The sequence below is a fragment of the Chroicocephalus ridibundus genome, chromosome 4, assembly GCF_963924245.1.
Source record: "Chroicocephalus ridibundus chromosome 4, bChrRid1.1, whole genome shotgun sequence".
In the NCBI taxonomy this organism is placed as follows: domain Eukaryota; kingdom Metazoa; phylum Chordata; class Aves; order Charadriiformes; family Laridae; genus Chroicocephalus; species Chroicocephalus ridibundus.
Window position 1 is genome coordinate 44,936,504 of NC_086287.1, and position 16,217 is coordinate 44,952,720.

General features: G+C 49.2%; 1 protein-coding gene across 8 annotated transcripts in view; it reads right to left on the reverse strand.

The window, feature by feature from the left end:
• Positions 1 to 15,425, reverse strand: part of TYRO3 (TYRO3 protein tyrosine kinase) — a 45,285-nt gene extending 29,860 nt beyond the window's left edge. Inside the window, exons 1-5 of one of the 8 annotated variants that reach the window (XM_063331887.1) lie at positions 14,908 to 15,423; positions 11,221 to 11,369; positions 8,777 to 8,877; positions 4,520 to 4,690; positions 1,644 to 1,730 (exon numbers count right to left, since the gene is read on the reverse strand). In XM_063331887.1, the coding sequence (XP_063187957.1) occupies positions 1,644 to 1,730; positions 4,520 to 4,690; positions 8,777 to 8,877; positions 11,221 to 11,324 (463 nt within the window). In that variant the 5' untranslated portion in view covers positions 11,325 to 11,369; positions 14,908 to 15,423. Of the gene's footprint in view, positions 1 to 1,643; positions 1,731 to 4,519; positions 4,691 to 8,776; positions 8,878 to 9,971; positions 10,066 to 11,220; positions 11,405 to 14,907 lie in introns of those variants that run through there. The other 7 variants (XM_063331886.1, XM_063331893.1, XM_063331888.1 and 4 more) reach the window with 7 other exon arrangements.
• Positions 15,426 to 16,217: the final 792 nt, after the last annotated feature.

Consider the following 16,217-nt stretch of genomic DNA (forward strand, 5'->3'; position numbering starts at 1 on the left):
AACATTATCTCAGCCTGTTCCTGTTCCTGCCGATGTCCTTGCTAGGAGCTTTTCTTTAGTTTTAACAGGGGCTGTACTAGATTTTCAAAACTTCTGCTCCTTAGAAGAGCCTCATCACTTCCTTAAGTTTACAACTACTCTTTTAGACGTATCTTTGAGGTATTACAGTTAGAACTTTTACTATTACAGCACTGGACTTGCTCTTTACAACCTGTTTTTTTTATCTCTAGGACATGCCACATACTGGTGCAACATTTGGCAAATCACTTAAGCTTGCTCTTCCTCAGCTCTAAAGTGTATGCATGTGCACAAGCGCATGATGGTGATATGTCCCTCCCAAATAGGTTGTGTGGATTCATTAGCTGATGATTGACCCCCGTGGAGCACTTTTGGCTAAACACAATTGCTGGGAATTGCGAGAATTCCAAGGCTTTTACCCCGTTATCTTATTAACAGTTAAAAAAAAATATTAAATCTGTGTTAACATTAAAAAAAAAAAAGTTTGTGCCTGCTAAATGTTATTTCAAATTATGGCTTGATGAGATTTTTTAAAAGCATAATAGCTCTGTGAACTAAATTCTATCCCAGGATAAAAATATCCATAGAAAATATATACCACAATAACTAATTCCCCTGTGTAGACAAGCCTTTAAGGCAACAACTCCAAACATTTTTAAATTAAGTTATAAATCTTACTAGTCCAGCATACTGCATTCTTGGCATAGCAGTAACCACAATGTCCTGAAGAAAAACACACTGTAAGAGTGGTAGATCTACAGCTGGATTTTAAGCTATCCTTTAATGAATATTAGCTAATACAACTGTGATTTCTGATACAGACATAAATGCTTGCTCTTATTCGTGCTGAGCAATAAGCTACCACTTGGAACAAATAATTTTTGTGACATGCCTCTCCTGGAACTGACAATCATGTCACTTAATGCACGTTAAAGCATGACTAAAAATTTAAATGCAGAAGCATCTCAACATGAAGAGGAGGGGAAGAACTGATTGCTCTGATTATCCCTGTTTCAGTCACCTGGAGGAACAGAGGTAACATGACATCAACTTAGGGACTTCCAAATGGCAACTGGTCACGCGAAGGCTAGGAATTATTTGTTTTGAATGAGTTTTTTAAAGAGCAAAGAATTTAAAAAAAATAAAATCCATAAAAACAGTGTGGATAAGCAGACTTTAGTGGCCACTGGTGACCACCTTCCCTGTCTTTTTTCAGCATCTAATCTGACGCAAAGAGAAGCAAGCAGAAGCAATGGCCTCTCTAGCTCTAACAAGACCCATCTATCTCCAAGAAGGAAAGATTTCCCCAGCTACAGATTTATACCCAATTTAATCTCTCACAAACAATTTGACTGCTCCGACTCTCCTTTTCAAAGAAAAACTGTTATTTGACATCACATTTCCACTCTTGAATCAGATGTGGTTTATTTTCAACAGCCTGGGAGACGGCCCTGCATAGCAAGCGGGAACTGCTGTTAGAGCACAAAGCATTATTTCAACTGCTGAGAGCTCCAACTGGTCTAGCTGCTGGCAGCTTTGAGACAGCCCCTTGCATTAAGGAGCCCCGCTTTCCCTCCCCGGAGAGCAAACCCAAGTCCCTTGCCCATTGTCTTGCACTCTCTCACCTTTAATTTGAACAGTGGCTGTCCGAGATGAAGACAATCCCTTTACGTTGTGAGCTTCGCAGGAGAAAACTGTGCTTTGATTAATACCTGGAGATCAGCCAAGAAAAGGAAACGAAACACAAACAGCTATATAATCCCGCTTCAACCTTCAGCAGAATTTCAATTATGTGTGACATCCAGCTCAGGCAGTACAGGCAATTGGAGGGCTGAGCTGGGTGCCAATCAGAGGCACGTGGATTTCAATGTAATTAACGTGCTAAACACATTTTTAATAGAGAGAGTGTGGCAATGTAGAAAAGCTTCCACAGGAGCTTCAGAAAGCACTGAAAAAGAAGGATGAATCTGGCAGAACAGCAGCTCACAGTGCTCAGTTAGTAGATGTCCACTTCTCACTTTCTGCTGAGCATCTTTGGAGCAAGGATCATGCTGAACCGTGGCTTACGCACCGCCCAATGCTCTGGATATGCCTGACACCTGAGAAACAACCACCTTCTAACTGGCTATGAGCCCATGCAAACTTCCAACCAGATGCTGCAGATGTCAAGCAAATGCCCACCTGTCCCTCACCTTGCATCAGATTTCTGAAGATACTTAAAGGAAGTGCAAGTCAAATGCTACTGCATCAGCACTGAAGCACTTTCCAGGGGTGATATAATGCAAACGAGGATTATGCTCCCTGTCTTCTGTGAGCATCCATCCATCCATCCATCCATCCATCCATCCATCCATCCGTCCATGCCACAGGGCCTGAACACGGCATCATACTGATGTCCATCTGCTCCAAGATGCATATAGGTATTGCAAATTACTCAGAATTGAGACAGATTTGCAAAGCTGCCTGGAGAAGTGCGCCCAGCATATGTTTTCACTCGACTTGGCCCTCAGTTGCCTTATAGGGCTCTATCTGAGAAAAGTTAAGGATTGGCACCCTATGGGCATACGGTTTAGGAAGGAAAAAGACTTCAGAGCTGCATAGAGCAGCTTGCGCAGTGTCTGTCTTTGCCCTTTGATTCACCTCCCAAGCCTGAGATTAACGACAATGCAAAGAAGGTGTAGTGGAAGAGACGAGGGACTGCTATAAAACAAAAGAGCAAAGTATTTTAGCTTCTTCCACTCACCCTAGTGAGCCAGAGAAAAATGCTGCCAGCAGGCTGAAGGCCAGGCAGCAGAGCAGCACCTGACATGGTAGGCATGTCCCAAAGACAGAACCAAACACAGCCCTGCCCTGAGGAAAACACAAAACATACCACAAACCACGATCTCCTTACTCTATAGCACCATTGCCAGCACCACTTTCCAAATACAACAATCTTTTTACCAAACCAACTGCTTGCTGAACCTTCTAAATGTTTGCTTTCTAGCCACTACTTTATTACTATTATTTTCTGCAGAATTTGATACTTTCTTTAGCTAGCAATGCTTGTTATCTTGCCAACCGTCTTTTTTGACATGCTTTGGCAATCTGACCGTGCAGCTTGTGTCCCGATACGTTTTTTCTACTGCAAAGACAAGATCTGCCCAAGGGACATCCCAAAGAACACTGAAAAGGGCAAAGAAAGGTGCTGGTGATGAACATATACAATAGCAATTCGTTTGGAGAATCGCGACAAGCGGATGCCCTTCTTCAGGCCCCCATGCTGCTGCCCCACAATGACAGAAGTTTTGCGAGGCACTGTGGGATGAATTCAGTGGAGCAAGGGAGACTTATTTTTTTACTGTCTTTCCCCTCTCAACTATCAATCTTTCCAGTTTTCATTTCAACAGGCAGATTATATCATGAGGGAGCAGTTTTCATTTCCAACTTGGAACAGCATCGAGTGGCTACGTAAGAGAGGGAGCAGATGATAGAACCATTGCAAATCACAAAACAGGTTTTGATTTACATATAAATTAGGTTCTAAAGGTTTCATAGCATTGCATAGCTCAAAGGATGGCCAAAGACGTACAGAAAGAAACTCTCCCTGGGTGCAACTGTACTAACACTGATGATGAGGCCCCAGAGATGACTCTGAGTCGTAGAACCTTTTCTTTCTAAATAGCTAGTTCAACTTTGGCTCAGGGCTGCTGTGAATAATGAAACAGCGGCAAAGAGAAGGAACACAAAGCTGTTGGACAGCTAACTGGAACAAAGTTACCTTTAGGAGGTAACTACAAGAATAGCTGTGGTCAGATCCTGGTAGGGATATATCACCCCTTCCCTGAAAGTGGGTTGAAGAGAATCCTGAACACCTACTGGCTCCTGAGCTGACCCTGCTGAGGAAGGCAGTCTTACCACCATGCACCTAGTACCTGTTCTGGGGCAAACCATTGTCTCTGATATCAGACATACCCCTTCAGCACCAATACAACCACTCTAAAAGTGTCAAACAATTACACAAGGCAGTCAAGTTTTAACGTCAAAAGCATCCAGCAAGCCTGCAAGAAGAGAGAGAGAGGGGGAAGAGAGGGGAAAGCAGTGCGTGACATGGCTGTGCAAAGAAGGAGGAGGTGGCATCTGTTACACGTGAATGCTTGGAGATTTCCAAGCTGGGTGTCACCAACAGAGTCACTTAATATAACCATGAACACTCTCCACGAGGTGGAACAAAAGAGGCACCCAATGTATCACCTGTCCAGTAGAATCTTTACCACAGTGCCAGCTCCACCCAAGCTCTGAAGAGCCTGTGTGCCTCAAGCCAGCAGAAAATACACAGAGCAACAATCACCCCTCAAGATGATCTGGCTTTGTATGTGATCACGATCTCTCAGCCCTCAATGTACAGTCAAAGACCATTCTCACGCTATGTGGCTACCCAGCGCCACTAGGCATGATCAGAAGAGAGCTCTCCTCCTCTTCTGATGCTCAAAGTGCTCCCCTGCATTGGCAGCAGCCTTACCTGACACATTTAAGATGGAGGGGGAGATGTCTGGAAGCCCCACTCTAGAGTCTCCCATCCACCAGACAATTGTCACTGGTTCAGGGGGGCCAACAGCAGCACAGGCCATATGAAATGGGGCATTAGGGGACACGGACACATCCTCAGGTTCCACAGTAAAGTACGGCACACCTAGAAAAGCAACAGACAAGTGATAATAACTGGAGAGACTCCTCCTCTCTCTCGTTTATTTCCACTACTACCAGTGCCCGACACTGGACACCCACCTGCCCTGCCTCTAATCCGACTCCCTCCAAGCCCTTCACAAGAACCAAGGGTCAGATACGCTGGATCACCTCAGGGCATGAATGTCTATGTAATCCCAATAGAAGTCAGAGAGACATGAGTGTTTGCTTCCCAAAATGCCTTTGAAAAAACCTCTTTCACTGAGTCTCCTTCAAGACTCCCCTGTGAAGTCGTTTTTAGTGGCAGTATTTGCTCAGCTTTTCAGCTGGAGAGATTGTAGTTTAAAGAGGCAACAGTCAATAATTTTAGTGGTGACAGACAACACTTTAAAAGATCCCTAATCCATCTGCAGATACTTCTTGCTATGCATTAAAAACTGAAGCTTCTGAACATGTTGAACTAGCAGCTGTAATAAACCCATGAATGAGGAAAGAATCCCCTAGGTGAGAGACTGGGATCATTGACAATGCTCTCTCTACAGCTTAATTGACTGGAGCCACCTTCCAGCACGCTCCGACACCACAAGAACCAGGCTGCCTTGGAATTAGGGGTAATTTGTTTCAGAGCTGAAGGCCATCCATGAACACAGCTCTCTCAATAACTATCTGTTCCCCACTATGGAAAGATTCCTGCTTGGTACAACAGGCCTTAGATCAGGTCCATAGGGAGTAAAACGCAGCTGCAATGCTAACTACACCAGGTCATCTCTAAGTGGCAAGAGCTAAGCGTAACTCAAGACAAGAAGAGACGTGGTTCCTCTTATGGGCAATGCCAAAACTCTTGTGGTTTCCATACTCCAAACGAGTAATACAAAATTCACCAGCCATCATCACCAGTGCTGACCCTGCAGAACAGCCAGTGTGCGCTGCTGGTGGCTGGTGGAAGAGCTGAAGGTCCAGAGAAACACTGAGTTCCCTTTTATACTCAAAACTTTGCATGTCGAGCATAACTGCTACCAACTGCATCTACACCGAAATTAGGCATTCTCAGCTGGAAAAAGTGTGTTCTGGGAACTGCTGATCTGCTGCCTCACAGAAACAGAGGAACCAGCAACATTGTGCATTCACATGCTTAAATTGCACTGTCTGTCCCTGGCCAAAGATGACAGGCCTGAGTGGCTCCAGTTGGTGTGGCAGATGCTGAGCACCTCCAACAGAAGACGATTAACGTAGGTGTCTAAATAGGGATTTAGAAGTCTAAGGCTTGGCATTTCCCCTACACTCCATCTGAAAGTGGCGTCCTCAGTCTTTCACTCACCATTCAGTCACTGTTTGTGTCTTTCAGGTGGCAGTTTCTTTGTCCCTTCCTCGCTTCCTTGCCACTCCCTTTGAAGTGGCAAGTAAACAAACAAACTAAAACAGGTCTAAAAATAGGTCACTTCAGGAATGATGGTGCCTATCTGTACAAAGGCTAATGCTCAGGACAGGTATATCCATCATCATGATTCACTGCTGGTTTTTGTTTACGTGTTTTATTTCATTTTTATATTGCAGCCATACATAAACAATAAAAGTGAATAAACTTTCCAGATACCAGCTGTGACACCTCTGCCTGCTTTGCCCTCCTTCTCCAAGGAAGATTAGAAGGGAAAATACCATTATTTCTTCTACCTGTGAGCAGAATCCCTGCCTCCTGTCCCTTTGCCATGGCACCTGAGGTAAACTTTCCGGAGGATCCTGCCCAGATTGGCAGGTTTTCTCACTCTGGGAGCAGCTAGCCAGATTAGAGAAGACCACAATAAAAACTCTCATAGTTCAGGGAGTACAGCTGACTCACACAGCTCAGGAACTTGCACTGCCCCCATACGTATGTTACCTGGATGCCTCACTCTCTGCGACACATTTAACCTCCCAGTTCCTGGTACAAGAGGTGACTGCTGGCACCCGCTTTTCACAGATGCATCATGGAGGCACTGAGCAGCCAAAATCCAGGAACCCAGTGGCAAAGCAAGAAAATTAGCCTGCCTATTCCCTGTTCCAAGCCAGCACCCGACCTCTGGGGCCGATTATTTTTCTACAGCTCAGTTTTTAGACAGTGTTAATTCAGGGGGACGTGTCCATACAGGTGTGGCTGGGGCTCTGACTGTAGCCACAACAGGGGTTAGCAGCCCCAGGAACAGCCGCACAGTCAGAGGTGTAATTTCAGAGGGGAAGTTCTGTAAGAAACATAACCCTTATTTTTCAGGTGGTCACACTCCGCAGTGTGCCTCTTAGATTACCTCTCTGGGCATCAAATACTATCATGTTCTCAGTAAGGCCAGAGTCTAGTTTCTAAACCAGAAAACAGTTTCTAAATAATTTTGGTTTTGTAAATTCTGAGGAGCGTTTCATAAGATCAAACATTTTAGCTGTATTACAAAGACAGTTCAGATACCATCACTACAAATTCTGCCTGATCCAGACTACCTAAGTGGGTCTTAAGGGAGATATTAAACAACATAAAAAACCATTCAAGCTCACTTCAGTAGTCCACACTTGTTTTGTGTGGTATCAGCAACTACCGAAGGCTGCAAATGACCAGAGTAAAGATCCTGTCCCAGTCAAAGAGGACACAGTTGTTACCAATACACAGCAGACACTTCTAGACAAAACTGGTACTCCCAGAGAAGAAATACATACAGTGGTAACAGTGACAGTGGGACAGATAGGCTTTTGCATTCCCCAGTGTTTTTTTATGCTAGCAGCTGACACATTTTTAAAAATCCACCCCTTATTATTACTTGTTATTTTTTAATTTTTTCCACTAACTCCCATTTCACATGATTACACGCTCAGTTCAAGTTTAACTAGCTTCTGCTGTACTTGCCTTTTTTTAGCTTCTGCTGTAAGCTTTGGCCTTCGTTCTCAACACTCCCCCTTACCTAGCTGCAGCTCGTTTTCGTGACTTCGGTATTTCTTGCCTGTGCTATCCAGAAGGGCTCCTTCGTTTTTCAGATGGCTTAGCACACCAAGCTACCCAATCACCCCTAAGGCACCCACCATGCAAATGCAACCATCTCTGGAGTGGGCCATGGTAATTGGCATAGAAGTACAAACCCTGCACAACAGAGAGCGTTTTAAGCTGTAAACAATGTTCTCCAGTTGATACTGCACCTGAAAATTCAGGTGGACAAAAGCCTGGGATTCAGGGAAGGCAGCAGGTAAGCGCTCCTCCTCCCATGAGAACTGCTATAAATGTTTCCACAGCTCTGAGTGAGTCCTTTGCTGTAAAACACCCAGACCACACCACCTCCCACAACACCCTCCCCGCTCCCTGTCTTTAAGACTGTCGATTCAGCTCTGGCCCAAAATGTTACCAATTACATCCAAAATGCCACTTCTTGCTGCAAATGCACTGCTCCTGTCAACTTCCTCATCGAGTATTAAGCCACCCTATGACTACTAGCTTCTGAGGATCTAACGCAATCATGGCTCAAGGAAAATGAAACTAGAGACAGTAAGAAGCCACTAATCCATGCTGCCATGGGCGACTTTGGGGCAACCATGTAGAAGTTATTCTTTATCAGACAAAGACCGGGCAAAACAGTGCCACGTGGAACAGTCACAGCTATGACGTGCTGATGTACAGCACTTCTCCTGAAACTCAGGATTGGGCTAAAACTGTACCTTGCTCTCAAAGACTTGTTTGGCTGATATACACAGAACCAGGCTGTGACCCTGCTTTGAGAAGCTGGACTAGATGATCCCCATGGATCCCTTTCAGCCGAACCATTCCATCATTCTACAAATTATTTGGACACCAAAGCAACAATGATTGAGGGGCTGGAATGAAATGTGTGTGCATGAATGGATCTTTCACGTGTTTCCTAACGTGCCAAAATAAAACCAGAAGGTAATAAACTGACAGCTCCTCTCCTTGAAACTACTCTCCTACCATTTCTTACTCCTGCTCTGTAGTGATCTCGCTGCAGTTAGCAGCAATGGTTCAGAGCCAAGAAGCCTGTCACTGTAGCAATCTGCTCTCACCACTTCCACCTAGAGCACATTGGTGGGTCAGCCCTGAAAGGAAACCAGCACTACTACTACTCCTTACCTTCCACTATGAGCCACACTTGCTGTGATTCTTCCTTCTTCCCCCCGTTCTCAACCTGGCACCAGTACTTCCCAGAATCTGTCCGCTCGACGGATTTCAAGCTGAAAAAAGTCAAAAGCCATATCGATATTTTATGTGGATAAAGCATGTTTTTGCCCCCAAAGGACCCTCCGGTGTATGGCAAACCAGATGCATGGACAACACCCACTGAGACGCAGCCAGCTCTAGGGAGGAGGAGAACAGCTAGCCAGCACAAAGCGTGCGGCAGAACAGTGGAGACAGGAGGCTCCTCTCTAAAGTGGGTGAAGGGAATCCTCAGCAGAGCAGACAGCCTTCTTCCGAAACGCCACCACAGAACACCCATCATTTGTGTCCTTTGAGGATAGGAAGGGGTTGGTCATCTTGATCCTGAATCGTGACTCTAGCTAACCTTCAAGAGCGACAGCTTGGCCTACAACATCTGAGCTAGCAGGAAACTCCACACCACAAACCTTCAACGAGCCTGACTGTTTTGCCTCAGTGAGGTGACAGGACTGGTGACAGGCTCATACAGGAACAGATGGGTCAGAAAAGGCCCCACCTCACCTCAACAACACTCGGTGTTCTTCTCATCCTAAGAGCGCCTCGCTCTGCAAAACCCCTTGGGCCTCTCAACTTGTGATTTCAAGGGGTTACACTGCCCTGCTCCAGCACAGGACCTCACCCTACGAAGTCTTCTGTGTCCTCCCTTGCTCAGCAACAGCTCCCCTTCTGAGAAGATGCATCCAAGCAGGGGAAGGCAGCCATGGGGACTAAGCAGCATTCATGTCGTAGGCCTCCAGCTTGGGGGAGAAATTCTGCTCCTTGCCCCACCACTGGAAACCTGTGGTATCCTCACTGCTGTTAGCAACACAAGGCTAGCATGGTGAGTAAGGACAGAATTTGGTCCCAAAGTGACAAGGTCTCAGCTACCCAAGGCACCAGTGTGACTTTGAGCACCTGTCAATGTATAAATGTTGATTGCCTGCCGCGGGATGTGCAGCCATGCATCTGCTGCCATGCAGGGATCCTCAGCAGATCTGATGCCCGCCTTTCTGACGCTAGCAGTCCGCCTTGGGTAAGGGGAAGAATGTCTCAGGAAGGAAGACACAAAAGAGAGAGTGTTTGCTGAAATGCACAAAATGGACCCACTACAGCCTGGTTTTCAGAGCTGTACCTTCAAATGGCATCAGCTGTCCTGCCCATCCAGCCGCATGTTCTGAAACACAGCGATCGCAGCAGAGTCACACAGTGGGTGGTAGAAATGATCACTTTAGGAGAAGAAAGGAAAAAGGAGAAAAAGATATGGATACATCTAGATTTAGCACCCTATACTTAGCCCTGGTGCTGCAGAAAGTTCTCAGTGGAGGAAAACAAGAGGTGAGAAAGGAGATCAGACCGAGAGACTGTGAGGGGCAAAGAGAGTTAACTAGGGGAACTGGGGGGAAGTAAATGATATAGTTTCAGGACAAACTGTTTCCACAACATAATGTTATGCAATAGTTTTACTGGGAACAGATTTTTTTTTTCCTATCAAAATGTTTATTACAGACAAGCTTTATCACAGAGACTTTTGATCGCTGGAATTGGAGAACCTGAGCAACGTCAATCTAAGAAACCTAACAGGAGATGAAGCCAGAGCTCAGGGAAGAGTGATTCTCAGTCAGTCAACAGTTTTGAGGCCTCACAGTGATGGCATGCTTGCTTGTACATGCTCTTTTTAAGAAAAGGCCAGAGCAGAACCTTGAGTCTTGTTTAACTCAGTACTTCCAGAACTAGCCAACATTGTCCTTCTGCTGAAATAAAGGCCCAGAGAGCTGCTTTGCAGAAGAAAGTTTTTGTGCCTCTGAGTGGGGCAGGACTGATGTCATGTGGTGTAAATTGAAAGTCTCTGCAAAATTAGGAATTAGAAAATTAGGAAAGTCTCTGCAAAATGATTCGGGGATGGTTCAGGTGACAAACACTCCTCCCCAAAGAAAGGAAGGGGATATAGCCTTGGGAGTCTCATTTCAGTTAATAATCCTCACCCTTTAGGCAGACTGACAGCTTGAGAGAGAGTAAGAGAACGGAATGAGAGAGAAAACCTATTTACCTAAGTCAAACCTTGGTTTTCCTGCTGCATGGCAGAACAAGATGAACAAACAAGGCAAGAACATCCTTTCACCTTGAAGTCACAGCTTAAGCGTCGCAAGCATTAGCAAAGCACCTGTCACCACAGTAGTCAGGAAGATAATATAGTTCTAGCGCATAAAATCTCAGCCCTCAGAGGCTTCAGGTCCGCTCTCAGTTATGCCATTGCTATGTGCTGAACTGCAGACCCAAGGACCCTGCCCCACCAAGGGCACTGCAGTTGCATAGATATAGCTGACAGCAGAAAACTGTGCAATAGTTTCCGCGATACTCTTCCTTCTCTGCATCTGTTGTACCTGAGGAAGCCGATCCAGTGTTCTTCGTCTACTGGAATGTACACCTGGTCTACGCTTTGCACCACTTGTCCATCCTTGATCCACAACATCTCAGGATCTTCCATTCCCTCGAGGCTGCAATTTAGTTTGACGGGTTGACCCTGGGACACCTTTAATTTGATTGGAGATCCTGTAAATTTCATACCTAAAAAAAAAATACTACTCCGCCCCACCCCCAGAAGAAGGGGGGTTGGAGTACAGCAAATTACTCTAGGTTGGTGGTCTGGAATTACATACCCTACCAGCACACACTGCAGAGGGGTCTGTTAGTCTCGGCACTGCTCTACTGTGTCTGCTAAGCAATAGTCAAAGGCAAGCACTGAAAGCGCAATTGCTGGAGAAAAGTAGTGGCTCAGTCCGTACATGGGGCTTTTTTCAACTCACATAACAGCAGGGTGAGCATCTGCAACGCAGTGCCCAGGCAGGAACGCTGGGAGCTTCGTGGTGTCAGTGATCCAGCACTGCTAAGTGTGTTCACTCAACATGGTACCACACCTCCCTCTTTTCCCCAGGCTTGAATTTCAGCTACGGTGTTCCTGTCCTGCTAAGAAATCATCATGCTTGCTCCATTGTATGCATTTGTAAAGAGCTGGGATACGAGAAAGAAGCAATTGTCTCATTATTCAGCGTACACTGTTCCTCTGCGTTACAGAAAGCTTCTCTGCAATTTGCAAAACCCGTGAAAGCAAAGCCTATTCCACAGCATACCTCGCCGAGGAGCAGAAATGTTTACAGAACAGATATTTCTGTCGTGTGACGTGGGCGTGTGCTCAAACGAGCCTCCGTGACCCTTCAGTTCAGTCAAAAGACCACGTTATACTCAGAGCTATGTAGTTGTGACACCAGAGCAGCAGGGCCAGAGTCAGTGGAGCTGCTCAGGTTTACATTGACACAGAAGTGTTCAGAATTTGGCCCGGAGCACTGTTACATGTGTGGGTGGATGGGGAGTGTTTCCCTCAAGCAGAAGTGAATATATGGAACGTGTTACCATGAGAAAACACGGAAGCCAACTATATAAGCGCATTTAAGGAAGAAAGGCATATAAAGGAGGAACCAGAGGATCAAAGGAGACCGTGGGAAAGCAAGAAGGTGGGAAATAAACGTAAAGCTAGTTTTGTTAGGGAGAGTGGCCATTTCCTATGCAGCGGCACAGGACTGACAGACCAGAACAGGTCTAGCCTAGTTCAATATTGTGCCCTGGCAGTGGCCTTCACTTCTTTCAGAAACAAATGACACCATCACTCTGCTGCCCTTGCAAGGCCACATATCACACTACATTACAACTTCACCCAGTTCACTGGCTGGTCAGCTTCTCACAGGATGCCTCGTTAGCCTACAGAGCCAGACAGAAAAATGCCAGTTGTGAAATCCGGAGCGCTGCTAAGTAAGCAGCCCCGCTGCTCTCGAACTCTGTTACAGCCTGACCAGTGATCGAACACAGAGATTTCTCATGTGCCACTTCCCCTCTTGCCAACACACCACCCTCCCGCAGCCACGAGGGCACCAGCTCACAGGGTAGAGCAATGGCAGAGTTACTCACTGCATGGTTCTAACAGCTGGAAGGAGGGGGGAGCCAGCACTGTGGGACCAGCCGGCGCTCTGCCACTGGCAGCCGGTACCCAGCAGAGCACCAGTGGTCCGAGCAATCCCAGAACACAGGCAGAAGGACTTTATTCCTCTCCTTAATGAGATCCCCCAGCCTGTTAACAGGGAAACCAGACTGGTTTCCCACACTCAGTCTTTTGCCTTTCTATCTGCTGTTATTAATTTAGCAAATTCACAAAGAGCGTTAGAAAACTGCTAAGATGATCACTTTAGTTTAGTTGCTACAGCTCATTTGCTGGCTTAAGGATTTAATCACCTTGGGTGAGGATGATCTAACCTTGCATTACTTAACTCATCTGTAACACAAATTACATGTCCCAGTGTATGCCAGAAAGCATCCTCCCTTTCACCACTCACAATATTGGAATAAAACATGAAAGCTTCATAGCAGTTCTCTCTGTGTTACAGAAAACTGATGTAGCCAGGCTGCTGAACACACGCACAAATGGACAGACACCTACAGGTGCCTTCATGGAAAAGCAAACTACTCAGCTCTCCTCAGACTGGCCCGCTGAGTTAGCCACGAATTAAACAAAGAAGCGTTGTTAGACATCCTTGATGGTTTTCAGTTCCCATACAAGTTAATGATGTAGGAAATTAATACACAGTACAAGTATTCAGCCTGAGTTGTAATTCTCCACATCACCCCCTCTGTCAAGATCAACTGAAATGAAGAAATACAGATCTGGAGTTTTTAATAAAGTCACAGGTTTTTGACAGAAATCCAGTTTTAGCTGCAGCATCTCTTCCTGCAGGTATCAGGAAGAAGCACATAGCAGGCCAATATGGATTTTAATTTCCACCTATTCCTCCTTCTGCTCTCCCACTCACGATTTCTCATCTGATAACGTTCTTGCCAGCACATGAAATAATCTCATCCAAACAGGCTCCTCCAAGCCTACCTGTAAGAGCTGCAGGAGTTGAAACGCGTAGCTAGGAAATACAATTATACTAAATTTCTTATCAACCAGTTGTCAGACAGAGTTGACAGCAAACAAACATACTAGCTGTCAAAATACGTGACATACTTCTTTGTTGGTTTTTTGGTTGTTTTTTTTTTTTTTTTTTTTTTAAAACTTGCACCTTTGTATCATTCCTAGGAACACGAGTCTGCTTTTTGTGAAGTTATTTTGGTAGCGGAGAGAGGGAGGAAGGTGTCTACCAATGCACGCCAAGGGAGAAAGGTTTTTCGCTCCTCAGATTCCTCAGGACCCTGATCTAGCGATCCCACCCGTGCCACGGCCCCTCGGCTCGCTGTCACTGCCCCCCCACACGGCTCCAGCCGCAGCGCGGAGCCCCAGCTCTCGGGGAAGCCGGCGGGAGGTTCGCCCGGGCGCCCAGCGGCTCTCACACGCCGCCTCTCCCTGCCCACCCGGGGGTGAAACTTCGGAAAATTAGTTCAGGAGGGAAAAAGAACCAAACAAACACCGCAACAAAAGCCACTCAGGAATGCGTTAGCGCCCGGCTTTCCTCGGCACATACCAGGGCAATACCTCCGCAAACAATGAGGAGGGTTATTTGGGCTGCGACTTACTACTCCTCTTGTACTTCCAGCCGGGCGGGCGAGGCTCGCAGCACCCTCACAGCCCGGGCTCGCCACCGCCTCCCGACCGCCGCGCAGCTGGCCCGGCGGCTGCACCCAGGGAGCCGGCGGAGCGGGGGGCCCAAAACGGGCCGGTTCCGACCCCCACCTGTGGCTGCCCGAGGCCTCCACGGCCGCCACACCGGGCGGACCCCGCAAGCCCTGGCAGGCGACCGGTCCCCCAGCCGCTGCCGGCGGGGCGGCCCCGCGCTCGGCGTTCGCCCTCAGCGTGCTGCCGACACCTGTAGAGGCGGCGCGGCCGGGGCTGCCCGCGGGGGGACCCGGCCGGCGGCGGGGTAGCCCCCCCTCATCACGGCCCGGCGGCGGGAACCGTGCCCCGCAGCCCCTCCCGCCGCGCCCAGAGGGCTCGGGGGGCACTGACCCCCCGTCCCCGGCCCTCAGACGCGGCGAGCAGCATCGGCCGCCCTCCCGCCCGGCGGTGGGCTGTCTGCCCCTCTCACCTGCCACGGCGGCGACGTCCCGGAGCGCCGCAGCCCACAGTCCCAGCAAAAGGAGCCGCGGGATCGCCATGCTCCGCTTCAGCTCCATCGTTCCCGCACCACCATCCTCCCCCCTCAGCTCCCGGCGCCGTGAGGGGCTCCCACCGCCCGCGCAGGGGGCGGCGGCGACAGCGGCTAAGGCAGTCCCGCGTCGCCGCCCGCCACCGGACTCCCCCGGGAGGCTGCGGGGACGCTCAAAGTTCTGGCTGCGGCTCCGGCCGGGGCGAGCGGCGGGGGGCGACGGCGCGGTCGGTCGGGTCGGGTCCGGTGCGGTACGGTACGGTGCGGAGCGGAGCGGACGCCGCCGCCGAGCGGTGTCCCCCTGCCGGCTCCGCTCGGCGGCTCCTCAACCCGTGTCGGTCCGTCCGCCCGCCCGCCCGTCCCTCCTCAGCCGCCGCCTCCTCCTCCAGGAAATGGCGCTCTCGGGCGGTCACCGCGCGCCGTGCTCCCCCTCTGACATCACGCTCATGAATATGCATGAGCCGGGCGCCCACCGCCCCCGACGCGGCGAATCACCCCGCCCGCCGCCCGCCCTCCTTTCCCCTCGCTCCGCCGCCCCGGCACGGGACCGCGGGCGCGGACACCCCCCGCCCCGCGGCGTGCCCGGGCGTCGGACCCCTCCCGAGAGCGGGACGGGGCGAGGGGGGGGCGGCGGGCGAGGGGATTTCTGGAGGCGTCGTCCCCCCTCCTCCCCCGGGGGCTGCTCCACGGGGCGGCCTGCTTTCCAGAGCGCCGGCGGCGGGTGACCCACATCGGCGGGAGCTGCCGGGGCACCGGGCAGGGAGGGGGGAAACCAGGTCGCTTATTCCCCTACCTACACGTGGAGGCAGGAGGGCAGCCTGGCCCCGCAGCAGGCCCTCCAGCCCCCCCTGGGAAGGAGGGCTTGGGGCCACCACCGGGGCTCAGCCCCGCCCAAACCGAGACCCTGCCGAGATGAGCAGCACCTCGCCTCATGCCCACAGCACCCCCAGCCCCATCATCTTCCCTCCCCGGCCGGACCTCTCCGGCTCCTTGCCTGGACCGTGCTCCCCTCGCCAGCCGGACCCCGGCTCCCAGGATGGTGGCCAACCTTATGCCGGTGCCTGATCTGTGGTGGAGCACCTGCAACAAGAGGAGATGCGCCTGTGCCCTTCAAGCAGGATCCGCTCGGCCTTGCCCTCTTTTCCACTTAGTGGAAAAGTAGGGAGAGGTCTAAGGAAGGAGATCTCTGCTGCCAGAGTTACTGGCGCGGTGTGGAAAAAGTCACCGACAAACAAATTCTGAAAAAAGTG